Genomic DNA, 22,137 nt, shown 5'->3' with positions numbered 1-22,137 from the left:
GAGTTCAGAAGAGAGATTTATTCATGAATTGCTACAATTTTCTATTCTTCATGTTGATGGCTGAACGTTTTTTTGTTTTGTGAACACATGCCTTATATGTAACCCCTTTGGAGTGTCTTCAGCAGCAACCCTAAATCCAGGATCAGAAGTAATAAACATGTCTCCTTCCAGCTGTGAAAAGGTCTGCTTCAAAAACTGTCACAAATGGTCCTGCAAGGAAAATTAAATTATTATTGCCTCTTTCTTTATTGAATAAATGTGCTGAACATCTTAAAAGAGTTTTCCATAAATGGGAGGGTTTGGTACATGCCAAGAACTAGGACACAATTTTTAATTCTCTCTGACTAACTCTTTGAAACAGAGTAGTTTGCTGTACTGATATAATGTTCTTTATTTTTCTGTGATGGGATATTATGGTAATGTATGTTATAAATCTTTCTTGAGGGAGATTTCAGTGACTTAGAAGTGCTTATTTGGTCAAAGTACTCATCTGCAGCCAACAATCCAAATACAAAATTATTATTTTGAAATTCAGTCAGAAGTAAGTTAAGCACTTTTTAGTTGTACTGGGAAAGAAGATAAAAATACCATAGTTTAGTTTAAGGATTTTAACTACAAATCAGTGAGGAGGCTTGGAGTTAAGCTTCTACTCTCAGCATCTCAGATGTAGGTAAAATGAAGTGTCAGAAGTATGAAGTCCTAAATTCTCCAGACTTGGATTTATTTTGTGTACTGTTAACTGGATATGAAAGTTGGTCCATATCAAATGTAGTTGCAAAGATTTCAAAATAAATTAAGTAAATTGTCACAAAACGTCAGTGAGCTAACACTGCTGTGTAGCTCATTCCACTTCTCTTTCTCTTTTTCACCTTCCTTCTGGATCAGAGTAAGGAAAGAGTATTTAGTAAAAATTGAGTATATATAAGTTTATATCCTTCTTTTCCAGTGACCTTCACACTGACTTGAAAGGGACAGAGCAGACTCCTCACACCTCTAGTGTACTGGTTTGGGGTTTCAGTGAGCATCACAAGAGGTCACGTCTATGAACAGCACAGATATGGGCATCAAAAGCCACAGGCATCTAAAACTGAATTTGCTGAAAAGATTTTAAAATGTTTGAGGTTAATTTGATTTAAGGAAAAAATGATCAGGCAACAGTGGTCAAGGCTATAGACTTTATAATCGTGGTCCTACATGATATTTTAGCCCTGATACCGGTAACAGGTATTGTTCCTATTTTCCCATTAGTCAGCCAGATCCTTCTAAAATGGAACCCATTACGCAGATCTTTCAAAGCATTGGAATCGTCTTGTACAATAAAAGTGCAATAAGGAACAGGAGAGGAGAGAGGTTTCACCATGTGTCTGTCTAAGCCACCAGGGGGGACTCATTCCTCATCTATATCACTTCCTGCGTCAAGTATCTGAAAAAAACCACCTGTTCTTGAACCAGGTCTAGAAAGTCACGGAGTTCAGCAGAGAGCTTGTCTTCAGTTTTGCTTAAAGAGCTTTGATATAGAACCTTGTACATCTGCAGTGCTCTTTCCACTCTGCCCGTGAGCCACCCAACGCACTGTGCAGCAAAGCAAGTTCAAGTCTGGCTGCCGAGGGACGTGCTTTCGGCTGGGTGATCGCATACGTCAATAGGGTACAGCCAGTGCCATCTCGTGCCTGATTCAGACTGACCTGTGACTTTTGCTAAATCTATTGGGCTGACAGAAGACTCAGCAGAGAGCCTGGCTTGGCTTCCCACTGATGAGACTCGCTCCACATCAGCGGCCATGGCTTTGGGGTTGAAAGGAACCTTTATTTGACCGTATGTGCATAGGGTAGCTCTTCTTTAGTGGCTGCTTCATCACTCCTTAGTGGCTGTCTCATTACTCCATTTCTTTTTTCCAACTATTACAGCCCTTCTCTATTTATTTCAATGTCACTACATATTTTACTATTTTTAAGCAAAATTTGGCCATTTTGAAACAGGACTGTATTATTGCTGTGATCACAAAGGGTTTGCATGTTTTATAGCCTCCAATTAAACAACAGCAAAAATCGTGTGATATATGTACTCTGGAGATCTGTCAGGAAATTTGTATCATTTTTAATTCCCCACATAAAAGCCAAATGCCAGAAATTTCTTTCAGTCTTGAACTCTGCCAGGCCAGTGGGATTCTTCTTGTGGTCTGTAGAAAGATACAGAAATAATGAAAAGAATTGTCTACCCATATTAAATTTTAAAACTTTTAACTTATTTTGTGAATTATTACATGTATTAGCTCATTAGTTGGTACTTTTAAGCATTTTTGGTTGAATTTTCACCTTCTTTAACTAGACTGTGAACTCCCCCATCTTCTGGGCACAATTAGTCATGTTCTTGTGCATGCCACTATTCCTAAATCACCTTTTGTGTTACAAGTTCAGACTTCTGAAAACCAATTTATTAATCTTTTGCAACTTCACCTTTATAATTGGTAAAATATTGCCCTGGTGTGCACACAATTTGTGAGAATTGTGATAGGAAGTGGGGAGAGTCAGAACAATTGATTAAGTTATATTTGTTCTAAGTAATTTTTATTGAGTTTCCTGCCTAGCACAAAACCAAATACCTGTCTATTGTATATACTGCTTCTTTTTCATGAAACGAATACAATTTCTGATCTAAGAGGACCTTACAGACATACATGCAAATCAAGAAGGTAACTCAGGAGAAAATAATTTAAGTTCTGTAAATTCAGTAACTTTGTGTATTTAATTACATTCAGAAAAAAAAATGTAATTGTGTTTCCTGTCAGTTAGATGGTTAAATGATCCCACAGAATTAATATAGCACATAGAGGCAAAATATGTTATTCTTTTTTGTATTGCACTAACAGACAGAATAAGGGGGTATATCTAATACCAAAAGCGTTTTCAAACTTAGGTATCAAAATCTGCAACCTGGACTGTTTTCAACATCCTAGGTTAAAATCGGCCTCCTAACCCGTCTTCAGTTGTGGCAGGTAGATTCTCTGTTCTTACAGAAACATCTCAGTCAAAATCCAACAGCTTTTGTGATTAGTTGCCTAGTGTTCGGTGTTGGCCTGGACCCACGCCTGAGCGCTGCGCTGGCAGTTGTCATTTTATGGATTTTTAAGATTTTTTTCACTAAGTAGTCTAACTGATAGATACAGCTTTGAAGATGGCAGCTGACATTGTGAAGGATATCGGTGGTGCTACTCAATAATGTGTCAGACAGTTGCGTTCAGCTTCCGTGCTTACCTCCATTTGGAAATGTGTCATCTAATTATGCTCCTCCAAAGTGCTGGCGTGTTCTTAAAGCACGGTGAACTTTGTAAGAAATTCATTCTGAAAACTTGTGAGAGTTACTGGCTACCATATCAATAAAAAGAGTAGACTTGGTTTTCATAAATTGCGAACTTTTCTCTTCTTCAGTATGCACAGCAAACACTGTGAGTGTTTGAAATTATGCCTTAACAAATGTTACATCTGATGAGTCAACTAAACTTGCCCTTTACGTGCTTCTAGTGATCATAATTTTACTTCTCCTCACTTCCCCATTTCATACAGTTCTCTCTTTCATTTTTCACTCGTGGCTTGATCTGCGTTGTCTGATGAAAATGTAACAACAAAGGCAGAAATTCTTTTTCTTCACAAAATTTATTGTGTTGATAACTGATCGTGCTGTAGTAGGATTAATTAAGCTTGCAGAGAATTTGACAAAACAACTGAATATTCCCTGAAGACATGTGACGGGGCATGACTATGCTGAATTTTTGTTCCTCTTTCCCCCAGCCAAAGTTTTATTCCGTTGAATACTCAGCAAAAAAAGTAACTATGTTTGGACTTTTCTTTTTAATTTTATTTGCCCCTGGAGTCAGTGAATTTCTTTGCATATCATCAGATCTAGAACTGTCTTACACTTTTTGTGGTAAGTAAAACATAGATTATTCTTTTCTTACTGGTGTTTGCACAATAATTGTTGTAGTCGGAGGAAATGTGAGCTTTCTTTCAGAATTGTTTTTTGATGAATACAGCAAAATAAGAAGTTCAGCTGAAGTATATTTCTGTTATTAATTACCTTATTATAAGAATTATACTGCATAGGTGTAAATATTACCACAATGCTGGTTGCAGCAGCTAAGTTTACTCCCAGGTAAAGCAGGCATGTTTTGATTCAGGAAATATTAGAAGACAAGTGATTTAAATGTGTTTTGCAAGTACTGTGCTGTATAAATTATCCACATCGATTTAACTAATGTATTACAATGAAAAGCTTTAAGTATATGGAAGGAAAGGGGGAATGTGATATCCTGCTGGGCTGGAGGCCTGCTCAGGCACTGGGGAAACGTGGCGTGTCCCTTCTTGCCACGCCTGTGTTGTGGGCTACTGGATCCATATCATTCACTGAGTTTTGGTTGATTATTCAACGACGTGGCACCCCCCCTCTGTCTGTGCCGACCAGGCTCTGTGAGCCCAGGCGAGCTCAGTGGCCTGAAGGTGGGCACTGGAGGAGACACTTTGCAAGGAAAAGCCCATGTCTTTCAGAAATCTGCATGCATCCCTACTGTACATCACTGTAAAATAGCTATATAAAATGAGGCACAGGAAGGCATGTTTCTTTGGGGTACTTTGCTTTATATTAATACTCAAAAACTTCACAAGGGTAAAAGTGGCAGTGCTTAAGCTTGCAAACCAAACCTTTGGGACCGTGGTGGTTTTGTTTGTCCTTTTTCCCATCGGAATTCCCCATGCATAGTTGTGCCTAAGATGAGAAGCTGACTGATGGCTACAGAGAGCCAGACAGTTTCCCTCTGCACGCCCTCGCTTTAATCCCTGAAACACAAGGCAGAACCCTTCCCTGTACATGTCCCTGCCGCCCCCTTTGTGCAGGAGTACCCCTTCCCCAGCCCGCCTCCCCGCCACAGCACGCAGCGCACATCTGAACAGACATCTTCCCTAAAATAAAAATAAAAACACTGACTGAAAACCCTTCCAAAGGCTGTCACTGAATTTTATTTTTTTTTTAAATTAAAATATCAGCTAATGGGGTCTACATTTGGTTAGATACAGGTTGTATGATGCTTTATCACCCTGCTTCTGACACTGTGCATTGTACAGCGCTAGGTGGGTCACACAAAGCAAATCTGCTCAAAGGCTCATTTACCTTATCCTGGAAAATATGCTGATACCTTAAAAACATTTTCAGCTGTTGTCAGCAAGTTTATATAGATTCCATCGTTAGCATTAGTAGTAATATTTTCAGCAGAGGACCACGCTGGCTTAGTGCTAATAAAAAGTTTGTTTAACTTTAGAAGAGGAATAAAAATAATTTTGCCTCTTATGTTTTGTGTGCAAAATATCTTTGACCAAATAATTGACTTTTCTTGCTATTTAAATAAATACATTATTTTTACCTCTAAGCATATAAATAAATAAAATTGTAATTAAAAATAGATGTTTATTATCTAATACTTATGATGGATATTTAGATGAGGCAATTTTATAGTATATACCTTATACTAAATACTGTGTATGTGTTTATTGTGTGTATATATATGTATATTTTTATTATTTTCCTGGAGAAGCCTAGTCACACTACCAATATGAAATACTTTTTTCCTGTAGATTCCATAGCTCATATTTTCATGTTTAACCTGACACCTTGCAGCATTATGAACAATTTCGTCTGGAAGGCTGCACTTACCTGGATTCCACGTGAGTCCCCCTTGACTAGACAATTATATTCTGCCAATGCAGAAAATGGAATACAAGCAAAAAGCTGACATTTCATCCTAAATGACAAATTATTTAGGAGATTAGTTTCTGTGATTAAAAATTGAATAGGTAAATTATATTGATGGACAGAAATGATTTATGGAAATAAGCATGTTTGAATTTTGCTTGTTGGGGCATTTACCAGAACTGTGCATGCTGGCTGCCACGGTACATGCAAATCTGAGACAGTTTAGGTGCACGTGCCTTTGTCTGGAAGAAGCAGGCAGGAGCTGCAGCACACAAACTCTTCTGGCCTGAAGAACTTCCAAGTCTTTTTAAGGAAGGAGAATATTATTAGGCTATCCAAGTAGGCAGGACTCCTACTAAGAATATGTGTGTTCCAGAGGCTGGAAATGATACTGGATTGTGTATGCAAACCTAATTTTAATCTTTAAACCTATCTTTAAGCTGGCAGGTGGAGTTACTTATGAAATGGCTGTATGATAAACTTTACCTTCTGAGTAAATATGCTGGAGCTGGACTAAGTTTGCTTCACTAGAAAGGTGTCTTTATCATGGCTACCAGCATCCAGGACAGTTTGTTTGCAACACCGGCTTAAAACAACATAGTCCTCATCTGACTCTTTATTTGGGTTAGCTGTGGAGCTGAGTGAACTTCGATATCTTTGCTAAAGAAATTAAAACTGATTTTGAAATTGTTCGCTCAAGTGTTTTTTATGACTGATGCTTTTTGTTGAAAACCAGCTTTTTGTTTTTCTGGAAGTAACAGTTTTCAAGATATGTATTTTTGTTAGTTGGGGGGGGAGTATTTAAAAAATACTGTATTTCAGAGAAAAATAGTTTTTATTTAAATAGCACGTCTGCATATATGTTTCTCCTCCCCACCAGCTACCATTTTCTTACTTGTAATGTCTTAACTAGGAAGTGACATCACCTTCCTGAAGGTCATCTTCTATGTCTGGTTTGACGGAGCCAAAGCGTTTCACTGGAAAGAAGTCCTTTGTAGTGGAGCCGCTGACGACGAATATTCAGTGTGCAGAAGGCTGAAAGGAGGTCAGTAAGGAAAACATACAGTGCTTTTCCCTTGCCTGGCAGTTTCCCTCCCCAACAGGGCCATATCCTGCCAGCCCTTTTTCCTCACTAAGCAGATCTCTTAAAGGACTGATTGATCAACCCATGCAGATGGATTTTTCTCTCCACAATCTAGACCTGTTCACCTTGCTTGACAGGCAGCAGACTTCAAAGCAGGCAGTCCTCCAGTGCCAGAACCCCGCTAAAATAGAAAATTTCCATATTCTATGCTTTAATATCCTGCCGTTTAATAGTGCTTCAGTTTCTATCTTTATAAACTAGGATTACTAATCTCTATAAATTAGGATTATCACTGCAGTACTGCAGTTTCCATCTCTATAAATTAGGATTGCTAATACCCTTCATCTTGTCATGACACTTATTGTTAACATCTCTTAAAATTACCCAGAAAGAGTACATTTGACTGGACTGGACAGAAAACTTGAGAGGAGCTAGGGGCACTACTAATATACAGAAAACAATTCATTTAGAAGTGTCTGGATGTGTTTTTAAAGAGATTCTCTACGCCCATGTATAACGCTCTTCTTATTAGAGAGGCATCAATCCTGTTGTAAGGGCTAACCAACATTAACATGACACAGGCTCAGATCCAGAAAATTCAGGCAGGATGTCAAACTAAAGGCCAAAGAAACCTGCGAGGAAGTTAAAATATGAAATCTGTGTTTTCCTTTGTTTTAAGATTAATTCCAGCTCTCTTCGGTTATCATTCAACTGAACTACTATTACAAGTTACATTATTTGAGTTATCACAGTAGGATGGGTCTGTAGGAGATGTTGCAGGAGTATTGGGCTTAATTTCTATTTTCTTTTGTGGTTTAGACAAATAGGCAGAGCTCTGGGAGGAGAAACAGGTGAGGGCTTTATCGGTGGAAGAGTAAATGGTATGGGCACTGCTGCTGAGAGATATGCCGTATTGCTTTGAAGTTATTTAAGAAATTTGATTGATGGCTTTATGCTTAAGTAACCGTTTATATTATCATTATCTCTGTTTTACAGAAACAATTGAAACAACATTTGACATTAAAGGTTCAAGAACAAACTTTCCAAAGGTACTTTTCAGCATTTTATATAAAAAAATAGCAATAGCAGAATCACATACTTACAGGTATATATTTTCTGAAAAGAGATTTTCATTCAAACTGTAGAAAACAGCAGAAGGAAATGTCAGAAAACTTTCTCATGCCTGAAGTTATGACTCCAGAATGGTAGCATCTTGAAATGTTAGATGTCCTCACGTTATTATTCCTTTATTATTCCTCCTTTATTTTATAAAAGAAAAGACCAAAGATATCAGTTAATGTCACCTTAATCATTCAATTTTGTTTGGTAAATTATTGTGTTTCCTTTAACCTTTTTGAGTAAATCCATCCATACTCTTCTTGCCCGTTTCATTCTTTATGGTATGTTGTCTTCACACGCTCATCTGTTCCTCCCTGAAATCCTGTTCAAAGATTTGAAGAGGGATAACCATATCCAAGAGTAAAAGCAATGCTCCAGCATTAAACCAGGAGGAGCATCGGTCCTCAGGTTAGCCCACTCTCATCCAACACCTGCCTCATCAGCTGCCTGAGCCTTAAGACCCTTACCATCCCTATTCATTCCCATAAATGTTACTAAGGAGCTTCTACTGGTACAAAATCTCCAGCTTCTCCTTAACTCAAAGCTCATGGGCCTTCAATGGTGTTGAACTCCATCCAGCACAGCATCTCTTCTAGCCCCAGAGCTGGTAGTAGACAGGAATATCCTCTGCCATAAACAGTCCTCCTATAGATGAGGCAGACCTGACACTTCCTGATGGGACTCTTCCAGACCAGGAGCTAACTCTAATCATAGCCTTCCCTGTAAACTAGAAACACTTGCAAGCCTCCCAGTCCTTAGATTGGTCCTAAGAGCCCTTCAGCTCCCAAGTACTCATCTCCAGTTTGCCGTATCAGAAGAGGAAGGTGACAGGTGTCAAAGAAGGTAAGGTAAGACCTGGATTCAGTAGGGGCCACCAAGCTGTCTTCTGTCCTGGTACCTACAAAAGTCTGTGCGAGAGTGTGAAGGTGGGTAGCTAGACAACAGCTAAGCCTGGGTTGGTGCTGCTTTATGAATCAGACTGCTGGATGTGAATGAGCACAGTGGTGGGTCTGGAAGGGACGCTGAGCTGATGTGAGTACTAGTGTTGCTTACAGCAGTGTGCACCACGAGAAAGTGTGACTGACAGAGCCAGGCTTATGTCTAAGGTACAGGCAAGCTGTATCCCACTAGTCAGGGAGCAGATGCTTCATGCAGGGAGGTGAGCTGGCCACTGACAGCATGATTGAAGTAGGCAGCTTAAGACCTCACACTAGGGGAAGCACTGGCTCTGCTTTGATCGGGGACTGAAGAATGGCTACAGCACTCTTCTCACGTGGTTCCTTCCTCCTACTCTCCTCTCTCTAACTTAGTTCATCCTAATCTTGACATCACGTCCAAACTCAGGACAAACTTTTTGCCACCAATAATAGTATGAAGTTGCTTTAGCTTTCATCAAGCAGAGATTTGATGCATTCACATCATACATTCACTATGAATTGATGATTTTGGTAAACACCACTGAGGGTGAATAGCAGTTAGTTATCCAGTATGTGATTATAGCTGACAACAAAAAAGCTGGTTGCTGCAGAATGCATCCTGGTGTATCAACTCAGTTAATTCCCATTTGTGGAGTCAGAAATGTTACTCAAGAGAACAGCTCTGGAAGGAGGAGCAGGTGCCCTCAGGAGCACAGGACTCTGGTTTGAGAGAGGACCCTGACAAGTGCAAGCTGGACCACAGCCTACTGCTGTTCCTTAGTACCCAGGTCATGGGAAGAAAGATGAGTGCTACTTTTTTATATACACATATATCTGAATATACCCATGATAACAGTCCCCAATGGGAATCTTTCTTTTTCAGTCCTAACAGAAATCACCAGAACTATTCCAAGCAGCTATTTAGACAAGAGTGAACAGCCTTATGCACTAATATTTTTTTTCTTGCTTGTTTTAGGGCAATTATGACATTATTTTACAAGGATTCTCTGATGATTCTGAGAATAATATGTTCATATGCTTGAATATCACCATGATAGTAAAACAAGACATTTACTGAATGTGACAAACATTTCAAATAATTCCAGAACACAGAGGTCACTTCTGCAAGCAACTGGAATCCAAGCTGTGAAATAATAAGCACGCTAATTTTCCTGAGGTAGAATACATCATGTACTGTCTGGAAAGCTACCTGATGGATAGTCTTACCCATTTATAGCACCATTGTAATCAGATGCTCAACCAGTGTGCACAAAATCTCTGGGAATCAAGAATCCTGATTAACCCACAGAATAACCCTGACTGGATGTCAGGCTGAGGACTGCATTTTGGTGCTGTGCCTTGAGTTATGAAAATGCCAAGTCCTTCAGACTGCACGAAACTAATATAGGAAGTTTTGAAGTGCAAGAATCAGAAGTTCACCAGTATTCAGTTTGAAATAAAACAGCAATTGAAACTGGGAACTCTGTTGTGTTTCTTTTTTTTTTTTTTTTTCCCTTTTAACAATAAAACTTGTTTGTACAATCAATTTGAGAAATATTTGTTATTCTCCTGTTATTTTGTGATTATCTTTAGATGTTTCCTAATATTCTACTCCGTTTGCATTGAGCTGAACCAGAGAAGTAATGATTTGTTATGTGGTATCAGCTGATGTGAATAACATAGAAAGTGGAACATGTTTCCAGTTACACTGGTATAGTACAGCTGTATTTAGCTGTCCAGAGCTGTATCTGCCACCCCCTAACATGTTTTCAGCTCTTGCTCAGGGTCTGAGGAGCAGAGGCTACACAAGCTGTCTCCTTCAGAAGCAGCAGGATTGTCATTGCCCAACAGGTTGATCTATTCCTCAGGGATCAAAAGCATGTCTAAAGCTGTGGCTTCTGCCTCATGGGCAGCCTGACCATGGGCACTGTCTTACTTTGCTGCATCTCTGCACCCAAGGCCTTTGGCAAGACTTTGATGGAGTACAAGATTTGGTCCTTGGGAAGAGAGTGGCATCCTTTCATGCTTCGTGGTGCTTTGGTGCTGCTGTATGGTGAAAGACAGCTGACCGGTGCAGTGTGCAAGTGCTTGCTGCCTTCAGACAGATACCCTCCTTACACCCTGTGGATGCCGTATCCTCTTTTCATCCTCAGCCCCCAGCCAGTGGTTGCTTGGTGAGTTCAGAAGCTTTTCTCTAAGGAATGGGCCCGAGTTGAAGTTACACATTGCGCTGGCCGCTAGGTCGTGCTGTGTCTAGCAAATTGCTTCCAAACGCCTGGAAAAAAAGAAAAAACAGAACAAACCATCCCTCCTTCAGACTGCTAAATACCAAGCATGAAGATTAGCAGAAGTGAAGCTTTTAATCTTACTTTACACGTAAAGGTGTTTTTCAAATTTGGCATCAGAAAAATCCACAAACCCCCCCTCCCCAAGTATATAGATACTCCATTGAAAATTTGGTTTCAGTATAGCTAGTTTGGCAATCTAAAGCAAAATCATTGAGTCAGTAAAAATATAAGAAGTAGAACTGCATCGTGGCTGGGTACAAGAAGCCACAGTTACACCCAAGTGGCAATGGCAAAGCATCTGTCCTTGCCTTCCATCTTCCATCTATGCACCGTTCCAGGAACAGTCCGTGATGGAGTACCACAGCAGCTCCTGCTTATGTTTGAACCAAGTTACTAGAGTTGCAATCAGTTTCCTCTTAATCTAAAATATGAATCAAAAGCAGCCAGAGAGACTGATAGCCATTAAGTACTTTCCTTCTTCTGTTTTGCTCATTTCAAATAGTATTGCTGATCTAGGGAACAGTCTTACTGTATGATGTTCCTGTGTACCCATTTCACAGTGTCCAGCAAGCACCAGGTAAAGTCTCAAAATGGTTTTTAGTGACAAAGTGTTCTGAGATTTTTGCTGCCCTGAATTGTTCAGGGTGTTAGAATAAATGTTTTGTTTATTAAGCAGCAAGTACTGCAGGCAGGAGAGACTGACAGCTCCAGAAAATCAAGGACATTCATATGCTCTATTTTTCATAAGCATGTGTTTTCGTGCCTCATAGGTGTTACAGAAAATTTACAGTATATGTAAAGGTAGAAATAGAATTTCTGTATCTAAATAGGGACATTTACAGATAAACATATGTATTTGGTAGCTTGCGTTGCAGACATTTATAGTGTACATCTTTAGCTGAAGGGTTATGATTACACATGCCAGCAGATAGGATTGCGAGGCAGAACACAGGAGCCACAACTTTATAAAGCAAAGACCTTTCAAAAGCCTCAAGCTTTCTCTTGCACATGACAGGTTTCCACTTATTGCCGTGCTGGTGGCTGCTGCGCCATGTTCCCCCTGGACAAGAGGAGACAGGTTTTTGTAAGGTGTAAGACCACGCAAACAGCTGATCTTTGCATGAAAACATGCAAAAACTCTGAAATCGCTGCAGTACTGTAGGGTGAAAAGGAAAGCTGAAGGCAGAGGTTTGCTCAGCGTGGCTTGTTCCCAGGACAGGACAGAGCTGTTACAGGGCTTTTCTTTCTCCTGCTGTTGTCCAGAGTTGACAACAGTTATCATTTAACTTTTATCCTTTCCAAACTTTCCTGAGCCCATACTCAGGGCTCTACAGCAAAGAGGAGTCTACTTAGGATGAAGTGAATTACTTGGGCTCAGTAAAGACAGACCTGAATGTTTCCCTTTTCTTCAATTTATTGGCTCAGTAAACTTGAATCCATTTTTTACTTCTTCATTTCCTGGCTCTGTCCAGAGTTTGAATGGTGTGAATGCTATGAAGCAAACCATTCACTAAGTATTTCTTGCTTAAAATATTCAGTGAGACCTACACATCCTGAGATACCTGCATTTTGCCAGGACTCCTAGTGAGCTGTGCAGAGCCCCCTCTCCTGCAAACCCAAGTAAGTCAAGGAAGGCCTGTCTGTGTGTGGCATGCTTATCTGAAACTGCTATCTAAAGCCTTCACAAATATCTCTTTTTCTCTCCCTCATTACTGTTGTTTTGAAGCGGCTGTCAGGATTTACTGCAGATGGGAAAATAGCTTTTCTTCACCCCCTCACCCTCTGTCGTCAAATATGTAATTATCAGAAGAAGCAGTTCCTGTAAAACGGTTTTCCAGTAAGAGCGCACACTTTTTGAGCTGTTATTACAGTTTAATTTGATAAAAAGAGTAAGGCATGCATAATTTCAAATGAGAGAAGTCCTGCTGACCGCAATAACGCACACATTTGCTGGCTGAAATTGTAACACCATTTGAGAGAGACACACGAAGAACATTCCACGTAATTCAGGTATTATGACAGCATAGTTTGATCCAGGTATGTACCAGGGGGCGTAAGCAATCCCTCAGGCACCAGTTAGTAAGCTTAACTGGTAAAAAGCATGCACAGTCATACTGAACAAATAAACTACATGGTGCCTGCAGCAAGGAGTTGGGCTGGCTGATGCAGGAGATATATCCTGATCTGTGTTACAGGCATCAAAAGAGAAACATGGCAGCATTAAAGCCTTTTGCACAATTTTCTTCTGGGTGGAAAATGCTAGCAATTGCCTTTGAAGTGTCAATGTAGCACATATTATGCTGAATGACTTCAGCTGCTTCATTCTGCCTGTGTGTTCCTGCCAGCATAGGGAGTTCAGGGGCAGCAGATGGGGATAGTGACATTTCTAATGGGGAGAGATGGAGAAGGAGGCGGGGAGGGAGGGAGGGGAGGGAGGACAGCTCATGTCTGCAGAGCTCAGGTGAGAGAGGGCAGGAGAAAGGAAATTTGGAAACTCTCCTTGCTGGCGTTAGAAATGATTGGACTTTGGAAATCCCTGGAAATAGTCACTGTGCGTGCATGCTTGTCTTGTGGATCCCAGGCACAGGGGCCTTGCTGCATGGCTGCTGTAGATGGGTATGTCCATAACCTCTTTTCTTCAAGATGCATTTTACTGCTGGCAAAGACAGACCTTATATATATGTATATAAAAATACATATTTAATATATATACACATATATACACATATGTGTATTTGGCCAGACAATTTATAACAGCTTCCCAAAGCTTCTGCCTGCAAAAAAACCCCTTTTTTTTTCTATTGGGCTTTAGCCTAAACAGCTGTCTTAGCTACAGGTGGTGTGGTTTTAAGCTTAAATTTCTTGCTAACATAATTTCTTACTGTCACATCTCAGAAAACAAAACTTTTAATAGCAAACCTGTCTCTTTGCTCTCAGGAGGGAACTGTCACTCATTCTGAGCATTAAGCTCCTGTCTGCCCATCTTCCTGCCCTGCACAAAATTTTCAAGCGCTACAGAGCAAATGATAATTTGTTATTAATTTTTAACTTCTGCTAACTGGGCACATCCACTGCGGTTTTTGTTCTCCAGGAGATTTGGCATCTCTCCTGAAGAAGTACCTCCATATTGACTGTGAAGTTGGATTAATTCTTATATACATTCTGTTTAGCCAGATTCGATTTGGACTTTTCACCATTTTTTGTATTTTTAATATGGTAGTTTAGTTTAACAATTTCAGTAATGCAAATTAGAAAAAAAACCCAAACCCACAACCCTACAGTGAGTAAAGATAAATACAGAAAAGCAAAATTTTAGCACTAGTCCTCTGAAAGCAATAGAATTTTAAAATCTGCCCTTCACTTATGAGGTGCATAGAGAAGGAAATAATCAATCAAAACATAATGCATACAAGAGCGAGCACTTTAATTTGACCTGTTTTAGAACAACTTCACTTTATGTCACATTGGAGTATCAGTAACTGGTAGTTATCTTTCGTAATCATATATCATGCTGAAGCAATCTGTCCTGTGTCACTGGATGTTGCATGTAGTGGAATTTTCCTTATATCTTTAAAGCATTAAAGATGCTTTAATAGCATAGATATAACATGGATAGAACAATGAACATCATTAATGAAAGTTTTGCATATAGCTGTCAGAAAAGCAGACTGTCAGCAGCAATACACCTTTCTGAATCCCCAAGTTACATTCCAGTGACTCTGATGGCTAGATAAAGTTTCTCTAACCTGTAAAAGTTTTGGTGGTTTTAATATTCTAATTACGGAGGAAAGGGGATCCTAAAAAAACATCTAAAGTAATTGCTTATCTAGGACGATCCAAAATATTCAAATAAAGAATAAGTATTCTCAGATGAGTAATAAGGAAAAAGTGGTGGTGTGAAATAAATAGTTTTGATTACTTCAGAATGTTGTGTATTTATTTTGACCAAATAATTTAAAAATATTCACTGAAAAAAAAATTCAACTCACTTAAATTTGAGATGCTTCAGCCAATAAAAAATATTTTTCTACTTTTTGTTTTTGACGAATTGGCATTATTCAATCATTGTAATTCTGCTAACAAGCCAGGCGTTTAGCTGTGATAGTTGTACTCATATTAGTATGTACCTGAAAATCTGAGTTGCCCTATAGGGTACAGGTGCACAGCCCAGTTCTAAATGACTTTATATGCCTTCCTCCAGGACTTGATATGCAAATGGAAACATCACGACTTTACAAACAGTACAACAGGAAGCAGGATGTCAGGGGGAACAGATCAAACCATCTATTTTAACTTTGTCAATTATTATTTTCTTTTGGTACTTTTGGTTTTATAAAAAGCAAATGTTATAACAAATAGAACAAATAAACTGATATGCCTGCTCCTTATGCACCTTTAGGAGTATATGGCTAGGGTAACCAAAAGTTAGAACAGAACAGAATAGGATAAAATAGTTTTAGTTGGAAGGGACCTACAACGATCATCTTATCCAACTGCCTGATCACTTCAGGGCTGACCAAAAGTTAAAGCATATTTTAGTGACATCCTGGACCTGACATGCCAACTTCTGATAAACCCTACTAGAGGTGTCAAGCATTTCCAAATCTTACTGAAACAGAGCTGGACATACACAGAAATATATATTTTCATATATCCCAATCTTAGCACAGTCATAATACAAATGATTTCATGTAAGTGTAGCTGAGAAGTCTGTGATAAAGGAAAGGTATTTCCTTCCAGACTGGTATTGGTTCTACAGCCAATGTTTTATACAAATATTACTCTGTTCAACCTGCCGAGCCTGGATGGAACAGGCGAGCAACACGGGGGAAATGCTTTCTTCTGGCCTCTTCAGAGGGACAGCTCTCTGCAAAGTCCAGTCCCTGCCACTACCACAACGGGAGTGGAAACACAACTGCTCCCTGTTTTACTGTTGCTCCATCAATAGGTACAGCCGATCCTTGTGATAGTCCACTTCTTCGCCCAAAAATCACAGTGTTCTGGGGAGAAAATATGGAATAAAATGATAAATAAAATTTCAGTTTGGAAAATGTGGAAGAAAATAGGGAAGAAAATATAGGTGGGGTAAAGAGCTACATATAATATACAATCAAACACAAAATGTTTGAAATATTTATAGAGAAAACATTGCAGTATCAGTGAGTCAGGCACTAATATTAAGTTTATTTGAAAGAGGATACTTTCTCCAAACATTCTGTCAATACAACAAGGTTGACTAAGACACCGTAACTCTGTGAGAAGAGCTAAAATTTACCATGAGCCCAAGGTATTCAACAATTACAATTACAACGATCTGTTTCAAGACCTGAAATGCAGTGGTGCCTTCTATAAGTAGCTTGTAATCAGGACTGTTGCTTCCCTGCTGCATGCTGTATAAATATTTATGAAATTAGTAAAATAATATATTAAGGGTTTTTTGAAATGTTAATCACGGCCAGTTCCAAAGCACCTGCTAAGCACCTAACCCCAAGAGAGCGATGCAGAATCCCTGAATTCTGCAGTGAGATTGTTTGGCATCTCCAAAAAGCAACCCATAAATCCTGCACAATGAAGGGACTGGTTCGGTGCAGTGCAAGACAGTTTTCTGCAGAGGATGGCAGACAAACTGAATTAATTCTTATTTTCCAATGCACTTTCTACTGTCATTTGTATTTCAAAGCATCAACAGCCTGAAAAGCATATAGCATGACACAGTAAAGTATATAACAGAATATAAGCACAAGGAATACCAAGTGGAAAATAGAGGCAGATGCCCAACTCTGATGGGTCTTAACCATATGTATCGTTTGGATGTTTAAACTGATGCCACATGGATTTAACATCAACATTTTTTGCAGTGACCTCACAAGTTTCCATGGGACATCACATTGACAACAGTTCTGTGAAATATAAGATGGTAGGCAAACTAAACTGCCTTATTTTCCACTACAATAAAGTATGTGGCCGTGTTATCAACAAGGTCCTAACACAAGGAGAACATCAATGCAATCTCTAGACCAAATCACTGAGCCTTTCAGTGATTGTTTTCTCTATTTTCAGGTTCTATCTGAAAGCTGAGAAACCAAGAAAAAAAGCAATGTACTTTGAGGTGCATTGCCCTAATGTTCACTGTAGTCAGGCGGAAAACTTTCAGTCTGCTGCGTTTTGGCAGGTCCGGGTGGTTTTTCAGTTTATCAGAGGTCATTCACAGGAACCACTGTAAACTCATGGACCTGAGGAACAGCAGCGTCACTCCTCAGTGGACTGGGATAGCAGCTGCCAGCCAATGCTCAGCACCTTCTCTCCTGTAGGGTTGTGACCCTTCACCACAGTATGGTTCTTAAGTAGAATGGTCTTATACGTTAATCTGATTCCCTAAACCCACCACAGTAAGTGTCTTGTTATGTGCATAGTACCACAAAGAGAGTCTAGCAGTTGCGTGGTTGCCTCAATTTTCTACACATGATAAATTTTCCTACCAAGAAGAAATAAATATTGAAGGGTTAAAAACCCAGGCTGACTCTCCTCTTGCTAGGCTACCATGCTTTCCTAGTTCTTGATCTTAGATCCCCTACATGAAGTCGTAGTCCTATTTTCCTCCTTCCCTTGAAACTGTGAAGCAATTTGCACACTTGCAGTTGAAGTGAAGTCCTCCCCGTTGGGTGAGAGTTTGGCTCTGTCACTGGGGGTGTGTTTTAATTACTGCAGAACAGCAAGGTTTCTCACACAAGCCAGGGACCGTTACTTTATAAATGCATATATGCTAAATAATGAAACTTAGCCTACAGGGTACATCTTTTGAGTTGCCAAGAGTGCATTATTCCATTCAGGAGATCTTGATGCACATGAAAGGAAACTGCACAATGTTGCCTGCATGCTTTGTATTGGTTTTTCTCTACTCGTTTCCGCTGGGAAAAAAAGAAGTAATATTTGATGATTTAAACAGGTAAGATAAATACTGAAATGTTCAAGAAAGAAATGGAATATGCTCTGTTTGGGTTTTAAATTCTCAATAACTCTTCCAGAGTTGATATCAAGACCAGAATAAAAAAAGGTTGTTGGCTGCAAGTTCCTGCTTCACTTTATAAAATCAACAACTGCTCTAATCTCTGAATTACAGTGCTAGGAGAGCTTATCGTCACCGACGATTGACAGGCTATTATCTTCCTGAATAAGAAATGAGCAATCAAACATGAAAGGAAGCTCTGTACTTGGAACCAAATTCTACACATCCTTAAGCATGACACAAACTTACCTAAGCCAATGAAGCAATTTTTTAGAAGGATTTTTACAGCTTGGCCCTTGATAAGTGCCTACACATAATATGCACTTGTCACTATGCTCCTGAATGACTCAGAAGACTAAGTAACCTTTCACCTGTAGACTGTCGGTTTGAAACTGTCAAGCAACCACAAGCCCCTGCTTCAAGAAATTTTATGCAAGAATTCCAAGCAATGCTAGAAGAATATTAAGGCTGCTCGTATAGTTATTACTCAAATCAGGAAGGGTTGTCACTCATTTTTAATGTGCCCCTATCTGTTACAGCCTGAAGATTCAGACTTTAATAACCCAATCACATATCACCCTTTGAGCAGTGTAGTACAGGCATTTTCCCCAAATCTGCAGAAAATCTTTCTTTGTTGAACAGAAGTCTTTATTCAGCTTTTGAGCACCCCTAAGCTTATTGCAGTGTAAGTAAGGGAACACACAAATAAGCACACATTTGAGTGGCACTGCAGTTCATGGTTACTGTCTTGATCAAAGTTCAGTTGTACTGAAAATATCTTCCTGAAAATTGATTGATTTAAAATACCAAAGCTGAAAGGAGGAATACCTGTTTAAACTAAGTGGATATGGATCCCTTATACAATCAGGAATATTAGTGATTGCTAGTTACAGGTTAAATAGTTTTTTCCTCCTGGGATGTAATTCACTTTCATTAAATGAAATACAAGAGATCTAAATGCTCCTTTAGCCTTTCCACAGAAAAATCTGACTCCTTTCAGATTTACATCTGAACAAGAATCTCTCCTAAAGACAAATTCTATTACCTTAAATTCTCCAAGAAACTGTCCCTTTGAAGGTCTCCTATTTTCTGCAGATCTCTCCACATATTAGCAAATTTGCCTACCTCCTCTTACTAAAGACCTACTGTGTAAAAATCTCTCACAACACAGAGGGGTTTTTGCTAGTCAGATGACCCAGGGTCACTCAACTCCATGCACAGGCGAAGGTTTTGAAGGTTTTGTTGAAGGATTGGCCACTGACCAATGCAGCACCTTTCTACCCTTCCTGTGAGAAGAAACCCAAATGAAGATGGTAATTCATGTAGTGGCCACTTGTGTTTCTTCTGCTGCAGCAGGCAGAGTTTTTCTCTGTGTGGTTGTAGAGTGAAACTGTTTGCAAAGCCATGGGTATACTTTGAAGGAAAACTGGGTTGGGAGCCCTGAAAAATCCTGCTAAATTTGGAATAAACAGAGCTGGAAAGTCATTGTGACTTCATAATTTGTTGGGATTTTGATTCCTGGTTAGCTCTTCCAGTGGATTCACTATCAGGTCAAGTTTTTTGGGAGCCGTTGAGCTGGAGGTAAAACTCAAGTTTAGTCATACAGTGCTAAAATTAAGAGAATTATTTTATTGCTTTAAATTAGGTGTTAATTATCCTGCTAATTGAAACCTAATTAACTTGGAGAATGATTGACATCACACTAGTTGAGTTGAAAGAAAAAGCAGTAGCAGTGATGCTGAGCCACTGAGGAAGCATGCAGCAGAGTGTGGTGAGGAGTCCCTTGTCCACAGAAGTGTACTTGGTTTATATGCTAATAGTGGCAAAAACTGTCCATGAAAGCTCAAGCACCCTCACAGCTTGGTGGTGAGCCCTCTAGGGAGCTGACTAACTTGGTTGCAATGGTGTGTCCTGCTACTGAGGTCAGAGATGTCCCATGCTTGATGCCCCACCAGCATGCTAGTGCTGCACTGGAGCTGCACTGCAGCTACCAACTCAGGTCTGGGCTCCTTAACACCTCTCACCTTCTCCCCTAGCCCCCATTTGCACCGAAGGAGGAAGAGGAGGCTGTCTCCTCTGTTGGTATGGAAATGGAGAGCCACCTGGGTCTGCAACAACTGTGAGCACCTCCACCCACATTTCAGCATCAGCCTGAAAGTAAGGCTGGGAAAGATTATTATTCAGTGGAAGGGAAGCGAACAGCTTCTGTTGCCTTGAAGCTATTGTTTCTCTCTCTAGCAGGGCTGCTTTGAATATTAAAGAAACTAATAACAATTCAAATTAAAAACCGTGCTTCATGTTATGTACTAGCCTAATGTGCTTGTGCTGTGAGAAAGCAAGAGATAACAGCAAATAATCCAAACCCTGTTTTGTAAAAGTTCATTAAGTTTTGCAATGGCTGCTGTAATAAAGATATTTTATAGTGCAAAGTGACTTCTGTGCTGGCATTTGGCATAAAGCTACTGTCCTGGTGAAAGGAGAAAACGTCTTCCTTAATTTTTAATTAATAATTTAATTTAACAAGCATTTTCTTTAATTTTTTGTGTTGTGTTTCTTTGTTGTTGCTGTTGTTGTTGCCTGGAACACCACTGTGAATATATCCTGGAATGGCATGTCCATGAATATTATTTTTAGATGCAGTTTTGCCATTCCTTTTTTACAGGCCTAGTATTAAATTTAAACATTTTTTTCTTGCTTCTGCTACTAACTTCAGTAACAACCCCCATATCAACCACATGCCCTTATGTATTCTTTCAATCTTCCTTTTCAAGACAGGCTCCGGTTATTCTATTTAAATGTCTTCTTTAACTTCTATTTAAAACTGCTAAACTAATTTTATTCTGCATACAGCTTTTGCACATGATATGTATGGCCAAAAATGATAGTTCTTTTCATCAGCAGACACTCAAAATGTGTTTTCATAAGGAAAAAAACCCCAGAAATAAAGATAATAGCTGATGAAAGAAATTATGTGTGTGTGTGTGTGTGTGTATGAATACATATATGTATATATAAAATCTTTGACAGCGGACATAGCAAAGGGGCTGGGGCTTCTTTTTAGCACTAACTGATGCAGTTCAAACTCCTGCACAGCCTGGTGTAATCACCTTGCTGAATGTGTTCCCTTCACTCTCCCCATTTCTGTCAGGACTGCAACTACACTTACAGCATGAATACATGGAGTTTATTAGGGAGGAAGCCATTTTTGTTCTGATGACCCTCACTATATCTTCCATTTCCCTTCTGCACAGATGTGGATGTCATCCATAAAGAGAAAAGGTCACCTGAATCTTTTCTGAATGTCATGAAAAGCAGATACATAAGAAAATCCCAAACACTTCTGACATGGGGAAAATTGGCACAAGTTATTTCTCCTTGCAAGCTGTACCTTGTGTTAAGAGGTGTTAAGACACAGCTTAGAGTATTATAACATTCAGAGTGTTGAAAAATCTGGTGATAATATGAGGCCAGTCTGTTTGAGCATGCACATTGTTAGAGGTTCTCAGAATTGGCTCCTACGTCTGGTTTTATTGGTCATGGTCTGTTCAAAACTGAAGAATTAACACACCTTTTTCTATTGTTTTACAACTGTTGGAAAAATTCCATGTGGTGGAAGTTGATACAAACCCATTAACTTTACTTAGAGCCAGAAAGATTTTCCAGCAGCTACAGTGAAGCCATTTGACACAACCGAGCTTGGACAGTTTTTTTAAATTATTAAAAATTAATCTAAACTTACACTTCTGCAGAAAGTATTCTAATAGTATTCCTACAGCAATAGAACTTTTCATTTCCTAGCTTTGAAATACCACACTCACCTGTGTGCTAATAAGCTATGTAATTGCTAATGAGCAGGTGTGGGACTTCAAGGATATTCCTGTTACAGCTGTAGAGTGTCTGTACATCCCATGCAATGAGGGAAGCATCCCCATATTCTTCACTGAAGTGCCGAGAACAGCTGAATGTTTGTTCAAAGAATCTGGA

General features: G+C 39.4%; 1 protein-coding gene across 2 annotated transcripts; it reads left to right on the top strand.

Moving 5' to 3' along the window:
- The first annotated feature begins 3,551 nt into the window (after nt 1-3,551).
- LY96 (lymphocyte antigen 96) lies at nt 3,552-10,340 on the top strand. 2 transcript variants are annotated; one of them, XM_037381854.1, is made up of 5 exons: nt 3,552-3,924; nt 5,622-5,711; nt 6,653-6,784; nt 7,820-7,872; nt 9,966-10,340. In XM_037381854.1, the coding sequence occupies exons 1-5, from the start codon at nt 3,753-3,755 to the stop codon at nt 10,038-10,040; spliced, it is 522 nt and encodes a 173-aa protein (XP_037237751.1). In that variant the 5' UTR covers nt 3,552-3,752; the 3' UTR covers nt 10,041-10,340. The 2 variants fall into 2 exon arrangements, with proteins under 2 accessions (XP_037237751.1, XP_037237750.1); XM_037381853.1 differs by having other exon boundaries at nt 3,553-3,924; nt 9,836-10,340.
- The last annotated feature ends 11,797 nt before the right edge of the window (nt 10,341-22,137 follow it).

Source organism: Falco rusticolus, chromosome 3 (genome assembly GCF_015220075.1).
Source record: "Falco rusticolus isolate bFalRus1 chromosome 3, bFalRus1.pri, whole genome shotgun sequence".
NCBI lineage: Eukaryota > Metazoa > Chordata > Aves > Falconiformes > Falconidae > Falco > Falco rusticolus.
The sequence above is the reverse complement of the archived record's forward strand: the minus strand, read 5'-3'. Positions and strand labels throughout refer to the sequence as shown.